Here is a 27255-nt window from a genome sequence, read left to right as displayed (position 1 = left end):
GACCCCCCCGCTCCTCCCACAGCTCCGTCTCGGGACAAGCGGGGGCTGCGCTGCCGCCCGGGGCTCAGCAATCCAACACCCTGAACAGCAGCCCCAAAGGATACGGGCGGCTGCTTTCCCACGGCCCGTCCTGGACCGCGAGCAGAGCGAAAGGAACGACAAACTCTCTGGCATCCTGCACCGCAAGGGAGAGACAGAGCTGAGGACTCCTGCCCACAGCAGGAGGATGAAGAACCAATCCCAAGTGGGATGCTAAGGAATCGCTTCGTTCCTTACCTGTCCGTTGTGCATCCCCCCCTTTCCTCGGCAGCTCCGCAGGGCATGGATCCCGGGGCACGGAACACAGGCGCTGTCCTGCCGTGATAAAAACCTCAGTGAGAAGAGGAAGCCACTGTGAGTGCTGCAGCCTGAGCAGAGCTGGCCCAGCATGAACAGCCCAGGCAGAGCCAGCTCAGGGGGCTGCCCTCCTCCCTTCCAAGGAAGAACCCAGAATCCAGACCATGCTGCAAGGGCCAGCACTTTTAAGAGCTCATTACAATAGCCTAATGAAGAGACACAGGGACATTTCCGTTTCTCAGTTTCCATTCCTCGTTTACTGCAGATTTCTAAGCAGTGACAGTGAGATTGACCCACAGATTTACAGGTGCACACAAGTGATTATAAACAATTTTTCTTGCATTTTACAGCCCCGTGTTGAAGTGTGTATTTGTATGGAGTGGTGTTAAAAAAGAAGGAAATGCTTAACACGAGCAAACTAGAGATTTGTCTCCTGTGGCTGAAGGAAGCAATCACAATGTGCAGGCTTTGATCTTGAACATCAAAACTGGAATCTGAAAAGAGCACATTTGAACAACCTATGTACACTTGTTTCTCTGAAGCAAGGGCTCAGCTTTGCCTGCAACCATAGCAATAAATCAGACATGCTGACAAAGTCTTGCCTACACCACCAGACATCCCACTGCTTTTTGAAGATATTCACCAGCCCTTTGCTGCAGCAGTGCTCCACAGCAGGGGTTTCATCTGGCTCTTCCTCACACTTCTGGTTTTAAAAGAGACAAAGGCAACATAAATCCAACTCTAACAAGTTCAAGCTTGGTCATGCCTACCCTGGCTCAGTCATCCTCTCTGTATCCCAGAACGGCATTCCCCAGCCACCCAAGGACAGGTCCCCATCCACTCCCACAGCCGTTACAAGAGAGGGTCACACAATGGCTTTGCCCGGAGAGGATCCACTCCCAAGTTTTTCCCGACACTGTGTTTAATGCCAACAGCTTATTGAGGTGGGATTGAGGACACAGTAGCAGTTTCCCTTAAATGTCACAAGTGTTCTTACTTCTAACCCACTGCTTCCTATTATCACAAAGATGCTTTTTTAATGGGTGGGTGAGAGGGAAAGAAAAGGAAACCAACTGAAGCAATTTCAGCTGCACCTTCTCTTTTGGATGCCCAGATCAAGAGCCTGCTAATACCACATGCTGTGGCAAACCAAAGATTGGGGCTATTTTACCATCAAAAATTGCTTAGTGCACAACATGCTTTCAGGGACCTCTTCCTCTGCTGTCACGCTCCATTTTCCTGTCACCACCTGCAGACACCACCAAGATGACACACACTGACTGGAAGATGGTGTCAGGCAGAGCTGTGTCTGCATAGCACATCAGGATCAGAGTCACAGGATGGCTGGGGTTGGAAGGGACCTCTGGAGATCCTCTGGTCCAAAAAAAAGCAGGTTCTGGTGACTGCAGGCTGTGTGTTCTGCTGGCTTCCTGCTGCTCAAGTGACACAGGATATTAACAGGGCTACTGAAATAATGGCGGGACAATTTGCTGTAGTCACATGAATTTTGCTAAAGGCCTAGAGTCAGAATTTAGACAAGGCTGAGCCCTCCTAAAATGTGGGACAAGGACAACTGGGCAGGAAAACAGGGCATAAGAAGGACAAAAGGGGTGACAGATTTGCCTCCACCACCCTATCCCGCTCTTGAACCAGTCTGTACACTCTGTTTCCAGCAGCCCTAATATGTCATTTGAACAGGAAGGAAGGAATATTTTCCAATGGAAACACCTTCCATAGCCCTTACCAGACAATTGTTCCCCTTTGCCAAAACCAACAAAAACCATTACAGACTGAAAAAGAGGATTTGCTCAGAACACTCTCCATCCCCAATTCACCCTCTCCCAGAGAGGTGGGAGCTCTTACTAACAAGACACATAATTATGCTGAAGCTGATGGCAGAGAATCAGCCAGCAGCTAAGAATTTGTACCACCATGATTTAGGGACAAAAGGATGACCTGCCTGAAATACCCCAAAGAAAGCAGGACTTGAATGATCCAGATCTAATACTTGACAGAAAATAAAACCTGAAACTTAAAACAAATACTGAAGTGTGAACCTCTGTGTAGGAGAGGCTCTCACCATGTTTTGGACAGAGTCTCTCTGGAAGCAATTAACAAATCTTTCCTCTCACACTAATGATTAGTGGAAATGCTAAAAAGCAACTCTTGAAAGCCAACAGGGCTGCAGAAATTACACCCAAGAGCAGCTGAGAAAGTTGAGGATCATTCTCATTCAAAAACACAGGATTCAAAATAGTGAGGACAGCGAATTCAATCAGAAGAAAACAAGGCAAGAAACAAAGACTGCAGATCGAGCTCTTTGGGTAGAAGACAATGAATTAGAAAGAAAACAAGTCTGCAACTGAGAGGCTCCTCAGCTGGACACGAGCTTCCAGCCCATGGGCTCCCATGAGAGCTCACATACAGCACTAGGCAGCTACAGACACTCCTGGAACTCACTTCACAAGTCTTTGTTCAACTTCAGAGAGGCTCTGGAAGAAGTTGCAGTAACTGTTGGACAGAGAAGAGGTTCAAATCTGTCTGTTCAAGAGCAGATTGGCAGGGAGGGATGGATGGTGAGTGGAAAACCTATAAAGAGAGGGATTATTTCCAACAGCAGAGAGCTCTTAAATCTCACAGAATAAAAAGCTTCCCAAGGAGTCACTAAATGTGACAGAGTTTGGAAGAGATGGATTTTCAACTGAACATTGGTATGGATACTTGTGAAAGCTGCCTCCAAAGGGAGAGGACATGCATCTGCTGAAGCCCGAGAGGGGTGTAGAAGGCAACAGAACTCACCCAGCATTTGCAGTTAGCACTGACATCTTCATGTTGTTTTCTTTCTTACGTGTTTTTTAAGTTTGGTCTCTCAAATGATGGTGATGCTTTTCATTTCCTCAACTGCTGTCCTTGCTAGGAGCATTTGCAGCACATGTAAATGCCATGTTTTGGTGCCATGGCGGGGACATTCAGATATTCACACTCAAGAACAGGTTTTAAAGTCTACGGTTAACAGCCCTGGCCTGGCATTACAGTGTTTAGTATGTCCCTCTTCCAGTGAGCAAAGTGCTCTGTCCTCTCCTCCACCATGATCACAACAAGCAGGCAGCAGCCCTGAATTCAGCAAAAGAGGGCTCTGTCCTGAGGTGAGAGAGAATCCAAGGAACCAAAGCAGCTGAGAAAAAGAAGAATACTTCAAATATTACTCTGCTGCTTTCATTTCTTTGGTGCCCATAGTAAGTGCAGGGAAATGACGTATAGTGGTTATGAGGTAATGGGATCTATTCTGAGAAACACAAGCAGGTCACTTCATACTGTACAACAGCTTAGTAAGGGGACAAAATGGAACAAGGTGCTGTGGTCACTCACAAGTTGTGAGGAAGATCAAGAGAAGGTGGAGGTGTTGAGTTCCTGTCCCCCCAAGTGGCAGTTGAGGGGAGGACAGGACATTCACAAGCCCTTCTGCAGAGTCCATGCACAGTCCCAGCCTCTCAGCACAAAGCCAGCCTTGGCCCTGGAAAACACCAGCTGGCTCTGCTGGTCAGGGGGCCTAGTTGGTACTTGACAACTTTATTTCTTCTTGGGAGCAGCCATTCTCAGCCCATTCAAGATAAAAACTCTGACTGTGTCATTACAACTCGCAGAAGCTTCAGTAGCTGCTTTCAGTTATTTTTCCGGGAAAAGAGAAATAGCAGACAGGGATTCGTGTTTGCTGCGAGTTCGCAGAGGGCCCCGCAGCTGGACGGAGGCTCCAACCACATCTAACAAGGGAGAAAAACAAGCCTCAAGGTGGCAAACGTTTCTTTTCCATCTCTAAGTCCACAAGGTGCAGAGAGTTCACTTCCTCTCTGTTGCCTTCCAAAAGCCACCCTGCTGCTGTGGAGTTAATGGCAACTCTAATGGAAAGCAGCAGAATAAGGGCCAGTTGCAGCTCCCAGGCCCTGTGTCCAATATGAGACAGCAAGAAGGCAGCAGAAGGCTCCTTGGAACCTTCTTTCAAACTTACTCTGCTTAAATTAGAGAAAGGATAAGTAAGAAAAGATTGGTGAGTTTCAGTACCCTTTTCCAACCTAACCTTTTATCTGAGCAAGCTCTTGGAAGAGATTCTTGTTGCGCTGTCACAAAGCCCAGCAACATCTCCAGCAGCACCTGCTGCTGTTCGACACTCAGGGTTTCCAGGAGATGAGCCACACAGGGCCTGCCTACAGCACTTTGTGGTCAGGGCTCTACACTTTAATTGTTCCAAATGAAGTGGAACATGTTTGTACCTAATTAAGCAAAACCTGCTAAGCTGTTCCATCTCGTGCTGTAACTCGGCAAAAGCAGAAGCCACACAACACCTTAGACTTGAGCTCTCTACTTACCTCACCACGCAGCTGGTAGAGTTTGCATATTTAAAAAAGCCTGGATTTCCACTCTGATGCTTAATATATATAACCTAAACACCTTACTTTGGCAAACACAGCCAGCAACTCACACAAGGTGTGTGTTTGCACCTATCCATCCTCACATGGAAACCTCTGCATTAAAGATTTTTTTGACCTTGGGCTCAGGACCTGCCTGGACTGAAGGACACCATCCTCACTCCAGCATACACACTGGCTTCTTTACACCAACAGCTGTCCAACCTTAGTATGCAATATTGTAAGATTGTCCCTCCATGTAAGTATCCACACCACACAGGAATTTGAGATGTATAAACTGTCTTCATTAGAAACTACTATCCCTACACAAAATCCATAACCAATTTAAGAGACTTGATTCTAAAAAAATTCTAATTTTGAAAGCCAGATTGTGTGACATTAATAAAACTGCAAGTAGAAAATGACTCAAGACCCCACATGAAAGGAAAACATTAAGCAATAATAACCTGATGATAAGAGAACTTTTTTTTTTTAAAGTGGTTAGATCACTAAAAGCTTCCACCAGCAGCAGGTGGATGCTGTAGTTCAGTCTCCAGTCTCCTGCCAGAACACGTTCTCAAGTCTGCAAAAGCATAATTGGCCCTTGTAGGTTCCTTCAGATGTGTTATTCCCATGGCACACTTCCCACATGTTCATTACAGGACAAGCTTTATCACTGGTATTTTTCCACACAATGCATCAACTCCTTAGACCTAAGTCATGCCCAGTTTTTAAAATGTATAAAGAGAGCAGGGTATTAAGAGACCAGTTTAGAATGCATTTGGTTTCACATCTGGAATTGTTAACTTGGGAATCTAAACATGTGCTTAGGATTTCAACATGCAGTCTCATTTATCAGCGTAGTGTAGATCTGAGAGTCTTTAGTTCACAGAGAGTCAACATGGGCTGTTTTAGAATTCAGTCACATCCAGCTTCAGGTGATTCTTACCAAAGAGAAAAGCCCAGTGGTTGCCTGGGCAATAAAGGTACACGTTTCTTACACACGCTCCCCCCCAAAAACACCCAACACTCTCCTCCCTCAGCAAACTCCACATTCAATTATATTTTTAAATCATAGTGCTATGATGAAGCAGAGTCCTGAGACACTCAAGTGAGAACTCAGTGCTGGGGAAGTCTCCTCTGACCAGCAGATACTGGCCAGCCTGTGAATTTGGCATTTTGGCTGCACACAGTCCTGCTGTGCTTGATAGAAATAAGTTAGAGGGGGAGGGACCAGTAAGGGGCAAACTTGAAGCTGAAAACTCTGGTTTGAGATAATGACCTCTAACTTTCCTTTCATGGTCTTTTTTTATCCTTCACAAGCCTTAGCTCTGAGTACCAAGAGGTCACTTCATGCAGTCCTCCTCACAGAAAGCCACCACATGCAGGGATCCCCCAGGGCAAGGTATGAACTGACCCTGCTGGAAACCTTTCCAGCAGTGTCACAGGGCCACAGTTCCTGACCTTTCAGACAAAGCACCAATCAGCCTTCAGAATCCATTCCCCCACACTTTTCTTTTTTTAAACAGAATAACACATCCAGGCTGATAAGTTTATGAACTCCTTACTACAGCCCAAAGGATCCCAAGTCCTAGCCCTGGACTGAAATTTAAAGACTAGTCCTTCTCAAAGAACATAACCCACAAGTTTCATTTTCAAAGGAAAAAATGCCAGTAAATGAAAGACAAAGTGTTCAGATTTATTTGGAAATTCACAGTTTCTAATGGCACTACAGCTCTGTAGTTACATACTCTTGCTCCACAACATTGGATGCTGCACTCTGGTGGTATGAATTATCTTCATCCAGGTTTGACACCCTTCTGAATTCATGTTCAACACGTCTGGTTCATGTGCTCTGACTGGCTAATTGTGCAGATCAACTCTTAAGAGTACATCACTTTGAAGTATTCATAAACTAACAAGAAAGCAGCAAAAAAACAAAGGCTTTAAATAAGTCACATTACGTACAATACCCAGGGAAAGGCATTAGATCTATTAAAAAGGGTACCACTAAAAGTGCTCAATAAGTTAACTTATTTTGTACAATGTGAACCTGTAACACCTGTCAAAAAGAATAACCTTTTGTTCCACTCACTCAGAACCACACTCAACAGTTTAGCAACCACACATCCTATAGTATCCAAATATACAGTCACAGTCAAAATAAAAAACACTTGAGTATGAAATACCAACCATACCAACACTGCACATTTGTTAGCCAATACAAAAGCAAACATTATGGAAACACCCACTGTGAACCAGCCCGACAGCTGCAGCTCCCAGGCTTTGCAAGCTCAACACAGCCACCAGAGCAGGCTCTGAGAATGCACCCTCACATTCTTCAGCTGAGCTTTCCCTGAGCTCAGCACAACAGTGAGCATTCCTCATCCACTTCCTCCAGAGAACTGCAGCAGGCCATGCAGGTGACAAATGCATTCCTCAGCCTCAGATTCCATCGCACACAGGAAATCCTGAAGAGCCACCGTCACTGATTTTGCACATCAGACTAAGCTCCGATTGTGACTGAAGGTGCAAATAACACAGTTGCCATCCCTCATGAGAGATTTTCCTCAACAGAGTTTGCACAACAAGAATCTAGTCAGGCAAGTCCATCTATTGGTATTTTTACAGTATCCAGTCCACATTACTAAGTCCAGCTGAAGGCTGACACATGTCCCTTTACAGCACTGTAGTGTTGCATCTTCAAAAAAAGCTAGAGAAATTACAAAATAAATCAAATGACAAACAATTGTATCTCCCCTCTTCCAGTGGCATTATAAATAGACAAAAGGCACATAAATATGGGAAGGTGCAAGAAATAGGAACAAAGCTAAAGGAAGAGGATTAGGCTTTTATCCCTATTCCACCCAACAAACTGGGTTTCAAAAAATCTCTGCCCCAAGAACTGTGAAAAAAAACCTTTATAAAATGAACCCTGCCCTCCCTCCCCCCAAGCTGTTCTCATAGGAAATTATCAGCCTTGTAAAGCTGCAGCTTATAGCCAAGATTGACACAATCCCATCTATTTAAAAAGGCAGAAACCAAATTTCTGAATACTTTCCAATGAGTTGAGTTCTTCGTCTCCCACTATCCTTCCACAGAATACCACAGACTGTTCTCAAACGAACAAACACTCTCCTGTTTGAGAAGTTCAGCTAGGTTTAGATGTGTCCAGAAACTGTTGTGACACCAAGTGTTCCCACTGTTATATCTTTGTTTCCTTTGATTATGTCATGCAGACTTGGCATTGACCCCGACTTAGTCTGTATTAGAGTGTTTATGAGCTTCCCTTGGTCTGAAACTTTCGACCGTCTTCGTTTTATAGCCCTCTTCTCAGTTTTTGTCTTTTGGGTCTGCCCGTTGCACAGACTCGTACATGCTGAAATGCCACAAAAATAGGACTCCTCAGACTGCGACGATGTTTCAGAGCTTCCTTCGGATGGAGGGCCCTTATAGGAAGAGTGATAAACCTCCCCAATGTTAGAGAAGTCCCTCTGGTTTGTGAAGGGCTTCCTTCCTTTGATCTCCCCGTTGGCTATTGGGTGCAGAGGCTCTGTTGCCGGCTTAATAGTCTCTGGTTTTTCACTTTTGTACTTGCAACGCTTCTTCTGAAACCACAAGTGAAAAAAGAAACAGTGAAGTTCTGGAAGTCAAGCAGAGCATCCAGGCCAAGCCTAGGAACCAGCAGGGAGAGCAGCTGAGATGTGCACCACCTGCCAGCAGGAACACCTCAGCCCCACTAGTTCCCTCCCCACAGCACAGTACCTTTTTCTCTGGGGAAAACTTCAGGGGCTCCACAATGTACAGATCCTCTGGATCCACTGTAAGAGAGGGAACATACACTTAGCAGTCCTGACACTGCCACTTCTAGAGCAACACAATCCCAACTAAACAGCAGCACAACAAAATACTCCACTTATCAGGCACTTTTTTTCCTCCCTCCTTTTTTAAGTTAAGGGGGGGCACAACACAAACACTGAAAGTAAAGTCAGCACACAGAGAAATTCCCCTGTGCTGTCATGGCAGCTGTCAGTGACACACACAAACACTCGGCTTTCTGGTAGATATGGCCATGGGAGAAGTACAGAGAACATCCTTTGGGGAAAAGGAGCAGGAGTCAGCAAAAGTTGAAGTCTAGGAAACCAAACTGCTACCAGTGTAACAGTGTTTCATGTGCAGCCTGCCCCTGACAACACAGATGTGCGCTTGCCAACGAGGCAGATGTTCAGACTGACATGAGACCACAGCAGGGGAGAATTTGGGAAAAGTGTAGTTTTGAAAAAAAATAGTTGGTGTTCACTGCATCACATTCCCAACTCAAGTTTTAATGCAGTTTTATTCACAGTACAATAATCTCTGAGGCAAGTTTGCTGCAGCCTGAAGAGCTGTGTCAGCAGCATTCTTGGTAGTTACTATGATCTGCAACACTTGGTTTTGCATGACACTCCTAAGAAATCAAAATCAGTTGTCCCAAGTCTACTATGAATACTGAAAAGACCAGATCATTCCTCATACCTAAGCCAAGATAAATGGTCTAAATTTTCTTACTGCAGTTGCTAAATTTGAATCCTAAATACCTGCCAAGTTTAAAACATAGCTATCAGGACTTCCCACATCTGGCATTTACAAGAACAAAAAAAAAAAAAAAGCTACTTTCTGCAAGCTTTGCAGACCTGAGTGCCTGCATTGACTGCTCCTAACCCCCAAAAAACATTTGCAGAGCAAAAAAAAAAAACTGATGGCAAAAACTGCATTTAAGGTTTTAGCATAATTTAGCATAGTTCTGTGAGCAGTTGGTAACTTGTTCACAAACCACCTTGTCTTACAGAACACATACATGAACTACACACACATTGTGCAGCACTAAGAGCAACACCAGAGACCAGATGTATGATACAAATAATACCTTCTTTACCAGCTAGCTGAAAAGACTGTGATCTGACCAGTGGAAGGGAAGTTCTTCTTTTCAAATTCATATCATCATAGGAGGAAAAACACCTAGGAAATTCCAGAAAGCTTTTTAAACACATTTTTCTCGGGACTTTGTCATACACATTTCTCATTAAGAGGCATTCTTGGCAGAAAGACAGAACTATTTGCTGAGGTGCCCAAGAAAGCCTGGCAGATACAGTACTATGCTTGCAACAAGTTATCAAGGCATATTTGTTAACCATACTAGCCCCAAAATGCTCCTAGGAGAGAGTTATGATCGATAGCTCTTTGCTATCAATTCTCAGTGTGCAGAAAGAAAACTCAGAATTAAAGCAGATGTGTCAGTACCAGCAGACTTAGGAAATAGAAAAAGCTGAAAGAATAATTAAGTTTCGAATATAAGTACCTTACCTTTTGGGGCTTGGGTAGTGATTGCTTTTGGGAATTTTTGAGAGGTAATCTTCACAGAACTGAGAAGGGCTCCTGCACCGCTGCACAAAAAGCACCAAGCCCAGAATGAGGCAGAGAACCAGCGAAATCACCAGGTAAGTCTGGCGATCAGAAACCTGCAGGGATTTGAGACAATCGTTGAAGACAGAACAACTCCATGATATTGCTATTCTTATGTTTTAAGCTTTAAAAGACAAATGCTATGTTCTCAACTCACTTTTCTTTAATTTCACTGAACTTGTTGACATTTGAGTAATTTTTCAGAGGTTTGATGCAGTCTATTGGCTGTGCAGCATTCAAGGAGTGAAGGCCAAATCCCATTAGCTGCTAACAGGACAAGATTTCCCTGTCTCCAGTACCAGCATAACTAGAGAAGCTGCCACTCCTTGCCAAGAGCATCCAAACCTCCCTGAAAGCAATACACTTCCCATAAGAAAACATGCTCAGAAAGTAACTTCTCTGGTTCACTGCTGACATGGATACAATCCTATGGCAAATCTAAACTATGCTTTTTACCAGCTGACACTGCAGTACTTCACAGAATACAATTATAATCACTTGATTCAATGTTGTTTCACTAACCACAGCACTCATAAACAGGAGCTTAGCCAGTCAAGCATCAAAGGAGGAGTCTTACTAAGTGTCAGTTCAAGGAAGGTCTTTGGCAATAGGCACAAAATATAGAAGGTCATGTTTATGGTACTGCTTATTATTGAAATGCCAGGCAGGCAGAACATACACATTTGAGAAAAAACATTCCTATTATTGTTGCCAAGATTCCCCTAATCTCTAAAGATAACAATAGCCAGTGGGGAAAGGAGAAGGGTACCTTAGCTCAGACTACAATCACAGGGCCTAGTGGGTCTGCAGTAATTATTACCAATTTTGTTGTGCACAAGACAGCCCCAGTTATTCAAATTTGTAGCTAAAGTTGGCTGAAAGCAACACTACAGACAATTTAAAACCTTATTTGAGGACTCTGGTCTCTTCAAACAGAGATGTGTTTATGCATCTATTTCCTTTGAGTTCTCATGCCACACTGCTGAAGTGTGATTACCTCACGTTTTAGTTCCGCCACAGTCGCTGACAGGTTGGAAGCCAGCTGAGTCATGTTGGTGAGCTGTGCTTGCAACAGCTGGATTGCCTCTGTCTGACGCTGATCCTGTGGTGAACAGTCATAAGCATGCCATCAGTTGCCAGGTTCCCACTGTCTCATGCACTCATGGCTACCGAATTAGTGTTCTGTTTGACACAGCCAGGCACTCAGTAGCCACATGGCCTGTCCAGCGTTGTTTTCAACACAGTGTTCATGTAACATTTTCGTTTGTTAAGTAACATTTCCTAACGTTATGCCAGGTGCATTTCATTAGAGTGACTTCTGCTGTCCTCATCACAGGCAGAGTGAGCAGCCAGCTCCACAGTCACCGTCAGGAGGCCCCAGAAAACACATACAGCTGACCACGCAGAGCTCCAGTCTAAGGACTGATGTACAGCTGCTGTTCCAGGGCCAGGCAGCCAGTCAATGACAGGAGCCCAAACCAGCCAGGAACAACTCATTTGCAGCTAACAACTGCTCCCTGGGAAGAGCCCTAAGAGGACTCTAAATCCTATGAGAAGGGGAGACTAACCAAGAGGAGCACCTCAGACTGACCAGTGCTGATACTCTTCCAAAAAAACCCAAACCCAACCCAGAAAAGACAATACATGAAAGCTGCTATTTTCTTCATTGTTGATGGGTGAACAAACTACAGACCTAGGACTGCATTTCAGAAACTTTCAGATAATTTGAAAGATCAAGTCTGCTATGCCACTGTAGTGGGTTGAACCTGAGTTCAAGGTTTCTCACAATTTACAATTACATATTTACAATTTACATATTTAAACCACACGGAAAGGTGGGAATTCTTTTTGTTCCAGCTTGCCTGCCAGAAGGTGGGGGGGCCTCAGAGCCTCCGGGCCCCACTGGGGGGGGAACTATCCCAGAGCCACAGGCAGCTAAAACCAGCCATGGACTGCCACACAGCTAAAGCCATCCAGCACGGCCTCTTGGGACCAGCGGGTCCTTATCCTCTCCCCTCCATGTGGAGCTGGCAGAGCCAATGGGAGCTGGCAGAGCCTCCTGTCTGCAGCCAGCACACTTCATGCCAAACTGAAGATGACACCATGCAGCCAGCAGCACAAAGGGAACGAGGCTTTCTCCACCATAAAGCCTGAACAAGGACACTTTTCAACATGGTGGTTTCAGAGCCAGAGAGAAAGTGAGTTGTGTGATACAAAGCTGAACATGGCGACAGGAGAAAAGAGGGCAGTGCCACGATTCTCGTGCGTAGCTTAAAAAAACTTCTTACATGCTGTGGTAAGAAACTGTAATATCACAAACTGTTTGTCTCTTTGATCCATTTGAAGTAGATGGGGGGATGGAGAACTCATGTGTGGCCCATAAAGATTGTTAGGAGTGCCTATGCCAGGCTACATAGAAGCATTGAGAGGTTTTTAGAGACTTGTGGCAAAGAAAGCCTTTGTGTTCAGGTCAAAATAACTCATCCTTAAAAAGATTAATAACCCCATGTGATAGCCTGTGTTTGTCAGTGTGAAGGAACTGTGAGATTTTTCATGGAAGAGATGTTTTACACCACAGCAGATTGTTTCTTTCCGGGCGGGTCTGCTGTTGGTGGCAGTTTGGGAACCATGCGAAGCAGAAAAAAACCCCTTTTTTCCTTAAGCATAAGAAAGAGACTTATCAAGAACTGCAACACTGACTAAAATCCCATGTTCTGTTGTCCTTTGTGCGAGTTGGGTAAAGGGAAGAAAGTGCTGGAAAGGGGGGAAGAGGTTTGCTTTAATTTCTTGCTGTTTCTTTTTACTTTTAATTCTATTAGTAATAAAACTCTTTCTTTGTATTGCAGCCGTTTAAGTTTGAACCTGTTTTGCCTCGCAGCTCTCTAGTTTTCCTCAATATTTTCTTATTTTCCCCCTACGAAAAGAACAGATTTTGCGTGCTTGACACTTAGCTGCGTCAAACCACAACAGCCACATGCACAGCTGCTTTAGTGAATGTTTAGCACAGCAGTTACTGCTTTATTTCATAGCTGCTCAGGAAAGCCAGGATGGCAGAGCAGGGAAAAAACACATTTTAAAGAATGAATTAAAGCTTTTGTTACATTACTACACCTTTAAATGCAAATTTGGCCTAAGCCATTACTGTACCCCTCTGCCTTTCTACAGGTTCAGTATCTTCAGCAGCAGAGGGAAATTGTCAATCCATAATTTAAATTAGTTTTGAAAAACCAACCAAGTTAAAAAATTTGTTTTGAGTGCAGTCACAACCAAGAAACAAGGGTTGGAACTGACCTGGATAATTTTTTCATTGACAAAGACATTGAAGAGTTTTAGCCATTACCAGCTGACAACTGATCTTTTCTTCAAGTACAAAATCAGAAAAAATAGCTTTATTCTAAAACAATGGGGAACACATCTAAAAATCTTATTATGGAGAAAAATAGGGAACCATGGAACAGATGCTTTTAAAAGGCATATATACAGCTCAACTGAAAGAGGATTTCTGCACCTCTGCGCAACTTTCCATTAAAAGTAAGCCTTCCTAATTAGGAAAAGACTTAAGTACTCCAAACAAACCATACCTGCTCTTCTGCTATTCTTGAGGTGTTCTGAAGTTTTATTATTGTTTTATTGAAAGCCTTCTGCATTTCTTCCATTTGTTTTCGGTACCTAAAACAGAAAGTGTTTAAGGCTGAAATACTAGTGCACAAAACTCCTCAGCTTAGACTTGTCTTCAGAAAACATAACTATGCCAGCAAAAAACCTTCCCTTTGCCCAAAGAGCTTTATTTAAACATCAAGTGGTATCTGCTTTTAAGTCTCACAAATAGAAAAGATGTGTCTTTTCCTATGGTTGGGGGGGGTTTTTTTCCTCCCCCCCCCCCCCCCGCCCCCCCCCCCCAAAGTTATTTTCAAATCTATTTCAACACTTTCAAGCTTAGTGCCAATTTACTGAATTCACTTTGCGCAGTAAATATAACTGTGAGCCCCCTCCTTGGAACCATTTCTGAAATGGGTACATTTCCCCACTCGCCTGTGGCTAAGGAACACCACAGATAAACACTAATACACAGATACATCCTTCACAAAAAGCTCTTGGTTCCCTCTCCACAGTCACTTATGCAACCAGAGTTATTACAGATAACAGGGTACTTTAAGTGGAAACAATTAAATTTAAAAGGCATTGTAGGTCTGTGACATTCAGTTCAACAGTAACAGAAGGATGTGCCTTTTGTAGAATAAATTATGGGCAAGATTAGTGCCTACATCCTGACAAGACTTTATCCTTTTAAAAAACCCACAGCAATATTCCTCAAAATAAATTAAACGGGATTGTATCTGAAATACAAAGAGGGAAGCCCTGTCTCACACAGAGTAACTCCAACAGCCACCTAGGCCTGGGTCCTTTTCTCAGTTTTCCATAGAGCTTTACACTCTGATCTACACTCTGCCCAGCTTTCCCCTGTACTATTTTTCACAGGCTGGACTCCTACCAATCATTCTCAGACTCACCTCTGACTGAGTTCTTCCAAGTAGCGGCTGCTGAGGGACATGTTGACTTCCAGGGCCTTGATGCGATTGTTCAGGCGCATGAAGACTGACTCCTTTTGATTGGATCCATGAACAAGGTTCCCATTGGCATAGCCCAGGTCTGTGGAATTCTGCAGCTCAGCATAGAAATCTGTAGCTGTTCTCTGAGGTCCCCCCGAGACCGGAATCGCCATCAAAGCTTCTTCAGCTGCCTGATCGTCCTCCTTTGTCTCAGCAGATACTGGAGACTCGACAGGAGGCAAAACAGGTTTCTGCACTTCTGGAACGCTCTCCTTTCCTTCCACAGCATCGCTGGCTACTATGCCCACTGTGCTTTCAGGCTGCAGAAGAGTCTCTGTAGGCTTTGAAATCACTGGAGTAGCAACAGTCTCTCTTGTGCTCATCTCCTTTACCTCAGTGGCCACACTGGTCTCAGGGCTTTCTTCTACAACTGAGCTCTCAGCCTTTTCTGTTTCAATGCTGAGCTCACGCACATCCACCTGGGGAGTTGCCCTTGGTGCTACCTGGCCTGAGTCTTCTTTTGCAGGCTCCAACACCATGTCTGTTGTGGGGGATGGCTTAACTCGAGAAGTAACTTCCAGGAGGAGGGACTGAGAGACAGTTTGAGGATGGCTTGGCTCCAGCTCAATGGACTCTGTGGTCTCATTACTGATCTCCTCATGGACTGCACTGAAGTCAACTGCAACAACAGACCCAGGGGGTTTCTCAGCTTTGCTGTCCAACTGCTCAGGCAGAGGCTCCCCTACTGCTGTCTGGGTAGATTCAGTCAGAGCTGGCTGTGGCTGCTGCACATCCACAGGGTAACGTGGCCTTTCCTCACCTCCAGTTTTACTGTGCTGCCGATGCATGGCTGCTGCAACTGAGCACCACTTAAACAGATATTCTGAGAAGGTGGAAATACAGCACACTGCTGCCATGTCACAGCAGTACTTCTCTGTCTCCAGTTCAAACCATGCCAATGCTTCCTCTTCCTGGTCATCACTGGACAGCAAAGTTACTGTGGACTGGCTTGTATCTTCTTCATACTCTTGCACTAGCTGAACAATTGGGCTTTCTTTAGTCAAATCCACCATTAACTGCTCTTTCTCTATCTGGGGAATATCAGTAGTAACAAGTCTAGAACAGAAGAGTTAAAGTTGAGGTGTTAGTTCAACAGTTTTACATCCTTGCTCTAGAAGACTGTGAAAATAGGATCTTTCAGAAAATTAGCAAAGCTTAGTCCAGTGACCAAAGGCCAGTCTGGAGACCAAAATCCTGCAAGATAGTATTTTTTCTGGTGATTTTCATTCCCAATAGGCAAACACATTATTTCAACCCCTGCCACTTAAACAGCAAGCCTTCTCAATTAGATATTGCCCCTTCCCTCACCCCTGAAAACTGTCACCAGTTCAAATACCATTTCTTACACAGCAAGCGTCTTACTCTGATGATGCAATCTTCAAATGCAACAATCACAATGTTCCCATTGACCTTCCTCAGTCTCACAGCAAGAGTGATAGAAAACCATAAAAACACTAAATACAGCAGAACTCATGTCTTAACATGTAAGAGGTAGAGTCTTGGCCCTAAGCAGCCAAATTATCAGCAATTGTAATCAACTGAAAAACAATAGAAAATCTATATAGAACTTCTCTTCTCAACCTCAATCTGTACATTTGTATACATATTTTCATTAAGGAAAGTCTACTGAAGTATAAGCTTCTAAACCAGAATTTTGTCAATATAATTTAACTGAAATTTCAGCAATACAATTTACATTCCTAATTAGTGTCCCTTGCAGAAGACCACAAAAGTGGCATTAAGCAGTATTAAGTCAGTTTCTATGCCAAAATAAAACATGTCATAATGGAAATAGCTATAATAAACAGTAACTAAAACAAATTTCTCTGGTTAGTGCAATTACCATACTTACAGATTTTACCAAATACTTGCCTTTTCATTTGTTTAAGTCTGCATGCCATACCTGAGCATTCTACTACCAAAGACTGCAGACTGGCACACGTTAGTCTCTGCTTGGAGCACATTACAAAAACACCAAGAGCAATCACTTACTCTGGTGAAGGAACAGGTGTTGGTTCAGGCAGTCTTGGTGCAGCTGTTGAAGTTGCAGGGGTGGCAGTGACATTTTCGGACACACTTTTGTTCCCTGCTGCAGGAAGGGGGAAAATGTGAACACAGAAATTCAAGAACCATCTTTGTTTTCAACATATTCTGAGGTTTAGGTTTATTATTGGGGGGGTTATTATTAACTGCACTACCAAATTAATTGCAGATGTCATCCAAAGTTATTAACATGAAAATGCTACTGAGTTTATGAATGTGATGTTGTGGACAGTCTCAAAACACTTCCAGAAAGCAGCAGCAAGTTAGGACTTTACAACTTAACTTGGGTAAAACAGAGAGCAAAGATCTCCAAATAAAGCTGAACAAGCATATGTGTCATCTTTGTATGGGTTCTTTTCTCAGCAAATTCAGCATCTTTGTTCCACTTTTCACAGTCACTAGGTTCTATGGCACTAATCAGGTGTGCCACAACAGGTGAAAAAAAAGTCATTTAAACACAGACCATCCAACTCCTCACCAAAAAAAACTTAAAGACATGAAAACTTTCCAGAATGCTTTTCATCTAAAAAAACTACACTACCTTCAGTTTCAGATGACTCTTCAGTTTTGGCTCCAAGCATATTAGCAGCAATGTTCACCATACTTAGGATAGCATCTAAAAGAGACAACAACGACTCAACAAGAGTACTTTCAGAGGGCCCAGAGATCACCAGCACTGAGAAATCTGCTCTTTTGCAATACTTGCTCGAAACGAATCAGTGTAAGGACATAAAAATATCTGGTCATTCCATTACACTGGAGGCAGCTGTTTCTTTTAAAGGTAAGTGTACAAGCTAGAAACCTCTATTTGAAAACCTGTATCAACAACATCCACATACCTGGCTTACGCATATATTTATTTTAAGGACCTGTTAAGTAGAACAGTTCCTCTCCCCTCTGAATTCACAGAAGTAAATTCCAAGAGGGCCTGCTCTACATCAGCACAGATATTAAATACAGCTACTCTTTGGTCTTGATACTGAAAACAAACATAATTGCCAGGCTTATTTAGAAGGTGAGAATTGGGTAAAGAGCACCATATTGTAAACACACAGAAGCTGGCTTGATTTTGCTCATTTCTCTCCCACCCACCAACATATAGCAGTGTATGTCACATGGCCAAGGTCATAATGTGAAAGGGGCATTTTAGTAGTAATGACAAATTCCTTGGGCTCCAGGAAGTTGTGTTCAAAACTTTGATTCTGCCTTTGATGCCTCCAGAGCATGTCAGAAACTGCATTCCTGATTCATGTTATTTATCTGGGTTTGTATTCTGTGAAAAGTCGTAATAGTCAAAAGATGCTAAACTTGAGCTATGCATGGTTTCTTACTATTGATGGAGAAGCAGAAAATGAGGGAGAATACGGAGTTGGTGGAGAAGCTTTACAATCTGGGAGAATGGCAGGAGAAAGAACAGTGAGCCACCCTCCAAGGTTAAGATTCGTGGAAGACTGCAGAATGCTTCTTATGAGATTAAAAGTCTGAGAACCCCTCCCTCAGAGGACCCTCTTCCTCACTCTACATTTAAGATGCAAAATGGAAGTCTGTCACATTTGTCTATGTACATATTAAAAAACCACAAAAAACCAACACCCAAAAACTCTCCTCCTTCCAAAAGAGGACTGACCACCCTGACAGAGGAAAGGTCTCAACAACAAAATCCACCAGCCAGAACTAAATAATGGTCACTGCAATGTTTCAGTGCATTAGAGAGACAGCTGAGCACCATCAGCAACAGCTGCTTCAAATCTTTTAATCTTAGCTTTAGTAGTCTAAAAAATTAAATGAAAAGTTACTGCATTGTTGAAACAGTGAATATAAACCTGTAATACTGCCCTTGCTGACAGATCATGTGAACATGCATCATCAAGATAGCTCGAAGATAGAAAGTCTGAAAGTCACAAATAAGAGATAAGCAGTGTCAGGGAAGAATTTACTGCTTTATCTCATCTGTGAAGAAGCCCACATTTAGAAATAAACTGCTTTTTCCACTATCTAGTTCCCTTTTGAAAACTGTTCTAAGCTGTGAATGTTACTAGCCATGACCTTATTCTCAGGAGACAACAATGTTCTAGAAAAAAGTATGAAAGATTTCTGTAGCTCTGATCCACTACAGGATGAAAGTAAAGCCTGACTCCAAACAGCATTAACTGAATGCAAATCTACACTGCAATAACAAATCTTCATTAGCTGGGACAGAAGGAAGAATTGTACAGTGCAAGAGCTCTTTAGAAAATGGTGTGTGGATGTGACAGTAGCCTGAATAATTCAGGAGTGAAGAAGATCATTAAAACTGAATATTCAAGCATTCTTAGCCAAACAAACCCTACACCTGGAGGTTTTCCAATGGGAAAAGCGAGAAGAGACAGTCAAGAACCTTTAGTGCTCTCAAAAAACCACACAGCCCTCATGAAGAACATAAATTACAATATTTACGTAAAGCCTTCTCAGAAATAGTATTTTCCATCCTTCCCTCCCCCCCTAAAGTTGTACAAAGTAAATCTTTGTATTGCCTCCTGTAAGTTAAGCACTTCAATTAAATACAGATTTCCAAGTTCCAAATAACTAAGGTTCGACAACACTTTAGTCCTGGCCATTTACAGCCCTGTGCAACTTTCACATTCTTTTCAGTACACAGAATCCTTAAGTACAGAAAACAAGTTGCCACAAAATAGAGATCCTTACAAATTGAAAATTCATTTTTAGAACCCTAAGAATGATCCCCCAGCTTCAAATTTTTAATTATTCCTATGGAACTAAACAAGAATCACAATAAATTGTTTCAGCAGAATATGAAAGTTGCAGATGTTGCATGACAAAATGATATTCCAATTTCAGTTAGCACATCTTGTTTTAAGCACAGCAACAACTTTTTCTAATAAATCATACTCACTTGTAGCAGAACCAAGAAGATTTTTTGAAGATTTTTCTTCCCCTGTGTTGTAATCCAACAGATAATCTATGTATAAAAATAGAACAACTTGTGACTATTAAAATTTAATGTGTCATGGGCAAAGAATATAAACCTCAAGATTTAACATATAATTCAATGATGTGGATTTGACAGCATAGAACTAAAACCACAGAGGACAGATTACAAACTGAAATGGACACTAAGAATAGATCTGTTTTGTGTGAGCTTCTTTATTTTAGTAATCCTTAACTACTGTCAGCACATGAAGAGATTGTCTATTCTGCCAAGTAAAACAAACTTATTATTATAATCCACATAGCTACATCAAACACATTGTTTAAAACTTAAAGGGATTGTTGGAAAAGCCCAGAAATACTGAGATACTGTCAACAAGCAAATTCAGAAGTCAAATCTTCTATCATATGCAGGAAGTGATGAGCCACCAAAACCAGCACAAGAGCTGTCTGAATGGCTAAAAATGCACGAAATATTTGCTTACCATAATCTTCATCAAACAGTTCCTGTCGTTCAGACTGATACTGAGAATCAGCTATTTCTTCATACTCTTCAACCATGCTAGTACCAAATACTCTATGATAAAAGTTTTAAAATAAAAGCCTATTATTAGTAATCATGGGACATAATTGATAAGCAGTATTGCCTTTATATAACAAATAAATTAGAGATACAGTAGTTGCAGTCAGTTAACTAGAATCAAGCAGCAGGGATGTTTATTTTCTCTAAGTTGTATCTATGAAGTCCCCTGCAGAACTGAAACAAGATCCTGTTTTTCATCCTAATTCCAAAGAGTCTTTTTTCTTCCTTTTAAACTCATACCTAGACTTCCTTGTCTTTAGCTTTCCATGAGCTTACACCTCCTCTTCAGCTTCACTTTTGACTTGCTTTAGGAATATCTATTCAGAACTACCTCACTTTGCATACCATATTCTCTTTGACCTATTCTGCCAAAATTAAATCAAAATAATCCAATTTAAAGCAGTCTTGTGAACTAAAAATATGGTTTGACTTCTAACACTAGAGACCTCCCAGGTTCAAAAGCCGTTTTTTAGGAGCAGTACAGAGGGTGATGATTCTCTGAATTACAAATTCACAGGTGTTTCTACTCAGACATTCCAAGCATTACTGACTGCATGCACCTGTGGCACCAAGCAACACAGCACTCACCACACCTGCTCTTTTTAGTTCACCACTTGCTCCCCGTTTTGCTTGGTCAGCCTGGAAATGCTCATGTCCTGCTGTAAAGCTGCTCAAGGCTCCTGTTTCCTCCCCTCCCCCCCCAATATAAACTATTCCTTACATACTGGAGAAGCAAATAAAAAGACTCAAAGCTTCTTTAAACAGATGTGAAAGACACTACACAGAAGGCAAGTCAGGCAACTACTTCAATTCACAATACTTACAAATAATTGCAATTGAAAATTGGAATTGTTGCCCAACTATTATGAAAACACACTAATCCTCATTGCAAGGAGGTAGAAAGACTAAGCAAAACACAAAGTATTACCTTATAAGACTTAAAGGACAAAAATGTTCTGATCCAAAGTGTGATATCAACTCCACCTAAAGAATAAAAGGTATTTAAAATAAAACCTCAAAGACTCACAGAGTCAAGAGTTCACTTAACATATACATTCAATCTTGAAATTGCAAGTTTTGTTTACTCAAGGGAGTTGCAGATTTCCCACAGCAGAAGAAACCAAAGATTTACTCTTGCCATGCATTAAAGAGCTGAGCCGCAGCAGAGAACACCCCCAGCCCCATGCATCCATCACTCCAAAAGAAGAGGTTGCTAACCTTTATGTACTTGATGAACATCTGAAGCAAGAGAAAGGAAATAAAAAAAAAAAAGTAGATGTCAGTACAAAGGCTGAACACATGCCACAGGCAACTACAGAGTCCTGCTGGGTTTAATTCAGTACTATAAATGCCTAAGATGACAAGCTGTGAAGGATTAAGTTGTAATACTACTTCATCTGCCTTGGGTAGCAAGATTTCATTTAGCCCTTGTACCTTGCAGATTGAAGGTAACATGCAACAAGTGTTTTATTAGGGAATTTAAGTTATTCAATTTTTCAGGACAGCATGATTGCAGATAGAATACTGAAGTGTGTTAAAGGTACTAAGTGTATTTTTCCCCTTAAAGAGCATAGATTACAGAAAGTGACTCAAAAGGAGAAACAAACCCATGTAGCATGCACTCTACATGTACTGCCGCTGCTTCAATTCAGTACAAAATACTTCAATTTAGAGAAGCACAACTGCAAGAAATAGAGCAGCTGATGACAGACTTGAAAGCTTCAGTCATCTGTGTCTTTCTAGTGCAACCTTGACTACACACTGGTATTTACTTAATCTGAATTAATTGCAAGTGTAGAACACATTAATTAAACCACTATGTAGACACTATCACTGAAGCACTGGAGTAATCTGCAAGTGAGACCAAGACAAATATTCCCATAAAATCACGTTTACAAAAAATTCCACCGTTTTTGATACAAGTTCAGTAAACTACTTCAAAAAATTTTACTTTTTGAAAACGTTTTAGACTCCTTCTGTAGGCTAGACATACTCAGAACTTGTTTACTTTTTCCACTATAAAGTGAAAACATTACAAGAACAAACCTTTGGAAATTTTACCATGCTGTATTATTCAAGGCAGAGCACTGTATCCACCAAGGGACTAAGTGCTGCAGCATCTACTGGAATTCTGGAACTTCAGTGACAATGGCAGCTACCTTAAGGCATTAATTCAGCCAGAAAACAGAATTAAAAATAAATGAAATCTCTATTCTGTGACTCATGCAGAATTTCTGGGTAGAGAGGTTAGACAATTATCATTCATAGCTACTTCTTCATAAAAGCACAAAGCATAATTAAGGAGCACAAACTAGTTTTTTTTTTTTTTCGGCAATACCATAGTTGGAAGGTAACACATCACTGAAGAAGACCTAAAAGGTCTGTATTTTATTTGAATTCAAACCTTTGCTACAATCCAAAATTTTCACAAAAGGTTTTATCCACGTTCACGCACCACATTAATTATTTATGCAGTTTTATTCCCTTTGAGTCTCCCAAGTAAAGATAGTTTAATGCAAACTGTTTTGCAGGTGGAGGTATCATGGCAATGCTCCAGTAGCAGTGAGCATAAATAATTTGCCAGAGTCAGAGTTATGACTGAATAACTGCAAAACTGCACTTGGAGTCTATAATGAGAACCAAGGTTCAACCACTTACACTTTCAGATTCACTGAAGTGTACAGTACAACACAGTAAAAAATACCAAGAAATATGCATATCCTGATTTTGCTCCAGAGAGTGAGTGTGCAGTGTGTGTGTGTGTGTGTGTGTGTATATATATCTATCTAGATAGATAGATACAGATATGTGTATATATGTAAAGCAGGTACAGCCAAGCAACAAAATAGGTCAAGATTCTTCTGATCTTACATTCAGGGGACAGTTGGTTAAGTCAAATAGAACAGAACATTGTCTAGATTTTTCTTAATTCGGGTGTCAACTAAGTATGTACTTGGACGCAAGGGGCTTCCCAAGATCCTCTCAATTACCAAAGTGAGGAAGGTAATAGGCTCATTACCGTGACAAGAATTTAGTACACAGACAACCCCAGTTGGGGCCACTAATTAACCAAGGGCAATTAATGGTAAGGTAGGCTTTGATAACACATTTCTCTGGATGCTGTTATACAGGGGAAGCCCAGCAAACCCTTCCTTCCCTGAGGAGCATGGATGCTTTTGCAGTATTAAGTTACCTTAACATATTTTGCATACATCTGTTCATCCAGAGGAAAGCTCTGGACATTTCTCTCATCTCTGGCATGGAAAGTACCTAATTTAATCCATTTGTTTGTTGGATACCTAGAAAGGAAACAATGGAGTCAGGTAATGAAATGCAGGAACTCACTGTTTACAGGTATTTGCCAAAGTTTCCCCTAATGCCTTTCCAGAGAAGAAATACATTCTGTTCTTTCCAGCTGCAAGATAGCAGCAACGTTCCCAACACAAAACATCAGCAGAACCTCCTCACACACTTACAGCAATGTGCAAGCTCTTGAAGCACAAAACCCCAGACTTGATCCAATTACTGAAATTCAGCCAGTCTACAATGAAGCCACCCCAGGTAAGAACACAACACATGACAGGTTGTATTACTGTAAGCAAGCAGTAGAAAACTGAGCAAAGCAGAGGTAGAACTACACAACAGACCAAGTGTTGGAAGTCTAACCCTACATGCTTTAGGCACCCAAGAAGAAAGGGATTTTTTCTGAAGCACTGTGAATGTCTGCTCATTCACAGACCAGAATTATCTGCTCACTGCAGAAAGCAGTGGGGGCACAACACTGCCTAAATCATCATAAAGCCACCCTCTAAGCAGCCATCTGGCCAATCTGTAGCACTCTTACCCCCTTCCAATTTCTCAATAGTATACTGCTCTTGTTTCTTTTAAAATAATTTGTGTATTTTTGAACAGAGTTCAGCATTGAAGACAGCTCAAACCATGTGAAAATGGTCTGAATGACAAGGGAGGAGACAGCCCAAATCCTCAGCAGCATTTTATTAAGGCATTTTATAATCTGCCATCCACTATCCAGCTACTGTATAAATTCTGCTCCTTCACTGCTACTTGTCAACAAATTTTTCCTTTTCATTTTTAAGGCAGCAAAGGAAAAAACTGCTAGCAACTGACAATATACACAAAACAAAGAAAATTCGTGTGACTTCACACTACATTACACTTTGCATAATAACAAGCATACACAGCCCATGCTTAATAAAGCCTTGCATCTAGTAATCATTTCATTTTTTTCATTCAGAAGGATGAGTTTAGACTACATACCTGTCACTAATTGACACCAGAAAGTCTTTAGGAGTGGAAGAGAATAATTCATGATTTGCAATGTCAAACTGCTTTACTTGGACTGGTTCACAGAGCTCAACAACAAACCTTAAAGACAAAAGAAAATATTTTAAGAAAAGACTTCTCCTTCTGCAGTTACAATCTTCAGCCCTTTACCTCATTACCACATCCTCCACTGGGTATAAGGAGGACACTACAAAAATGCTGTACCATAAGAATCACTGGTGGTGCTTTCCTGAACTTTAGTAACTCTAGGTAGCACCTGCAGCTACAAGAGCTTCATCCATTTTCTACTCAAAGGCACTAAGTCACAGAGCTAAAAACCAAGGACAGCAAACATAATTTAAATCACATCTGAAGTACCAATTAATATATGGTAAATTCTGTTCACCTGTCCTACAATTAGTTGACAGTCAGAGAAAGAAATCAAAAATCTTTATTTGAATGCCCAAGTGCTTTATCTGCCATGATAATTATGCAAAATTTTCACATATTAAGGTAAATAAAAATATCACCTTAATATTAGTTCTCAATACAAGAGCTACATTTCTATGGGAGACATAATAAAACATCTTGTGCTAATTCTGTCAAAGCTCCTCACACACTCATTCCAAGCAGCAACACACCAAGGTCAAGTCAGTCCCACAGGACACATTCAGTCCCACAGCAGCGGAAAACTGTAATCACGCCTGTCATAAAAGTGAACCTCAGGAACCTACCAGATTTTAGTACTGCAAGGATTGAGCATATAAAGGTCCATGTTTTCCATCAAAATAGCTGAAGTGCTCTGTATAAAGAAAAAAATTAGTATTTTAAATGGCATGGTAGATACCAACAACACCAAGGATTTTTCCCCTCTTTCCAAAAATAAGTTTGAAAATAGGTTTTTAGACTAGTATCAAGTTTCACAACATTCTAAGCAAGATAATATCCAGGACATCGTATGCCATACTACTTTGGGGCAAACACAGATTATTTACTACGGTGAGCTCTTTGAACAACTGAACAAAGTTGTATTAATTTCTGTAGGAAGTAGACTCTGCTCCCATTTTCTGATTTCACTTAGAAAGACATCAAGTTCTCTATAGCAATCCCTCTTAAAAAAGGCACAGATCACTGTTTATGTCCTATTTTGATAAATTAAAATCCCAATAAACCCAAATGTAGAATAACAACTTCACAAATCAGTGTTAAGTGTACTTTGTGCTACTTGTTGCATAACAGTACACTAACATAATGCACAATAATAATTAGTAAATGCTTACCTTTGCCTCTGGATTTGCTGCCAGAATTTTGGCACCACACTCTACAGACGCATAGTTATTCCTGTTTTTCTGGACCTTTTTAGTGGAATGCTGCCCACCAACAGCAGAGGGGTGCATTGACTGACCTAGGAACAAGAAAATACTGCTCCTATAACAAACCACACAAACAAACAGTATTTCACTGTCAGGAACTTCTGCTCACTGCTTTTATATAATGAAGGCTATTAATTTTGTAGTTCTAGCAGAAAAATGAAGTTCCAGGCTGCATTCCAAATTGAGACAGTCTCACTATTCAGCTCTAGTACAAGATGACAGTGGTCTGTATTTAGTCCAAACTAATGAATCCTGAACTTACTCTTTTCTTTCTCCACTTCCATGACTTTCTTCTTCCATTCATCAAATGTTGGAATGTCTCCAGGGTCCTTTGGAGTTATTACTGATGTAGGGTCAATTTCTCCTGTCTTCTTAAAGTCTTTCTGCAGAAGAAACAACCACCAATTGTGAATATTTTTCAGGACCAACAATGAAAACAAAGATGAACTTCAAAAAACAAAGCATGCTCTGATCAAGTCAAGGGCAGACACATCATTTGCACCCGTGTTAACAACTTAGAGCCAATGTAAGCAAGATTATAAGCCAGAAAAAACATGCGATGATTTTCTCTCAGAATTACAGATTATTCCACTGAAATACTGGCAATTTTTGCAGCTAAGCTAATACATTTTAAATAAAATGTAAGCCTTCTGTCTCCAACACCTGCATTTTCTTCCCAATTTTTGCTTTTCCTCTTCCTAATGAAGAAAGTTTTCCCTGTAGCAAAAATCTTTAAACATGAATGCTTGTCATGACAGAATTCCAGAGGTTCCCTGGAACTTTTGAACATCTCAAAAACAGCAGAACGATTAAACATTAAAGAAACCATGTTTAAGTATCTCAGAAATAATGTTTTGGACTTGACAGGGGTTTTGCTTTGCCAGGCAACTAAACTGTATGTTATTCTATTTCATTAACTTCTCTTTTGTACAAACACATTTTCAGCACACCACCAGATGAGTGAAAATTTTTTGGTAGATATTTCAAGTGTAGAGGTTATTTTGTAGACAATATTTTAAAGGTAGTTGCCAAATGACAGTTTAAACATGATCCTAAAATAGCAAAAACTGGTATTGCCATGGCCTTAGTCATTGTATTTAAAAAATACAAGCTTTAGGAAGCACCTCACAATCAGAGCATGAAAAAAGTCATATAGTTAAGCATGTAAGGCCTGACTAGCTACATATCCCACTTTAACAAGGGCCAAGTAGTACTTCTGGGACAGAATAAAACCACACCACTTTTTTTCTCAG

At 41.5% G+C, this 27255-nt stretch overlaps 1 protein-coding gene across 6 annotated transcripts in view; it reads right to left on the bottom strand.

Annotated features, from left to right (window-relative positions):
• Nucleotides 1-6417: 6417 nt before the first annotated feature.
• The window catches only part of SUCO (SUN domain containing ossification factor), a 40121-nt gene continuing 19283 nt past the window's right edge, over nucleotides 6418-27255 (bottom strand). For 2 of the 6 annotated variants that reach the window (XM_017729657.1, XM_017729661.1), the window contains 18 exons: nucleotides 26265-26385; nucleotides 25910-26034; nucleotides 25364-25431; nucleotides 24624-24731; nucleotides 23539-23644; nucleotides 21564-21584; nucleotides 21274-21329; nucleotides 20248-20339; nucleotides 19728-19793; nucleotides 17376-17450; nucleotides 16784-16880; nucleotides 14693-15847; nucleotides 13763-13850; nucleotides 11179-11283; nucleotides 10083-10237; nucleotides 9646-9737; nucleotides 8505-8560; nucleotides 6418-8347 (listed from right to left, as the gene is read on the bottom strand). In XM_017729657.1, the coding sequence (XP_017585146.1) occupies nucleotides 7901-8347; nucleotides 8505-8560; nucleotides 9646-9737; nucleotides 10083-10237; nucleotides 11179-11283; nucleotides 13763-13850; nucleotides 14693-15847; nucleotides 16784-16880; nucleotides 17376-17450; nucleotides 19728-19793; nucleotides 20248-20339; nucleotides 21274-21329; nucleotides 21564-21584; nucleotides 23539-23644; nucleotides 24624-24731; nucleotides 25364-25431; nucleotides 25910-26034; nucleotides 26265-26385 (3033 nt within the window). In that variant the 3' untranslated portion in view covers nucleotides 6418-7900. The remainder of the gene's footprint in view (nucleotides 8348-8504; nucleotides 8561-9645; nucleotides 9738-10082; nucleotides 10238-11178; nucleotides 11284-13762; nucleotides 13851-14692; nucleotides 15848-16783; nucleotides 16881-17375; nucleotides 17451-19727; nucleotides 19794-20247; nucleotides 20340-21273; nucleotides 21330-21563; nucleotides 21585-23538; nucleotides 23645-24623; nucleotides 24732-25363; nucleotides 25432-25909; nucleotides 26035-26264; nucleotides 26386-27255) is intronic. The other 4 variants (XM_017729659.1, XM_017729658.1, XM_017729660.1 and 1 more) reach the window with 4 other exon arrangements.

Source organism: Corvus brachyrhynchos, unplaced genomic scaffold (assembly GCF_000691975.1).
Source record: "Corvus brachyrhynchos isolate BGI_N302 unplaced genomic scaffold, ASM69197v1 scaffold101, whole genome shotgun sequence".
Classification (NCBI taxonomy): Eukaryota; Metazoa; Chordata; class Aves; order Passeriformes; family Corvidae; genus Corvus; species Corvus brachyrhynchos.
The sequence above is the reverse complement of the archived record's forward strand: the minus strand, read 5'-3'. Positions and strand labels throughout refer to the sequence as shown.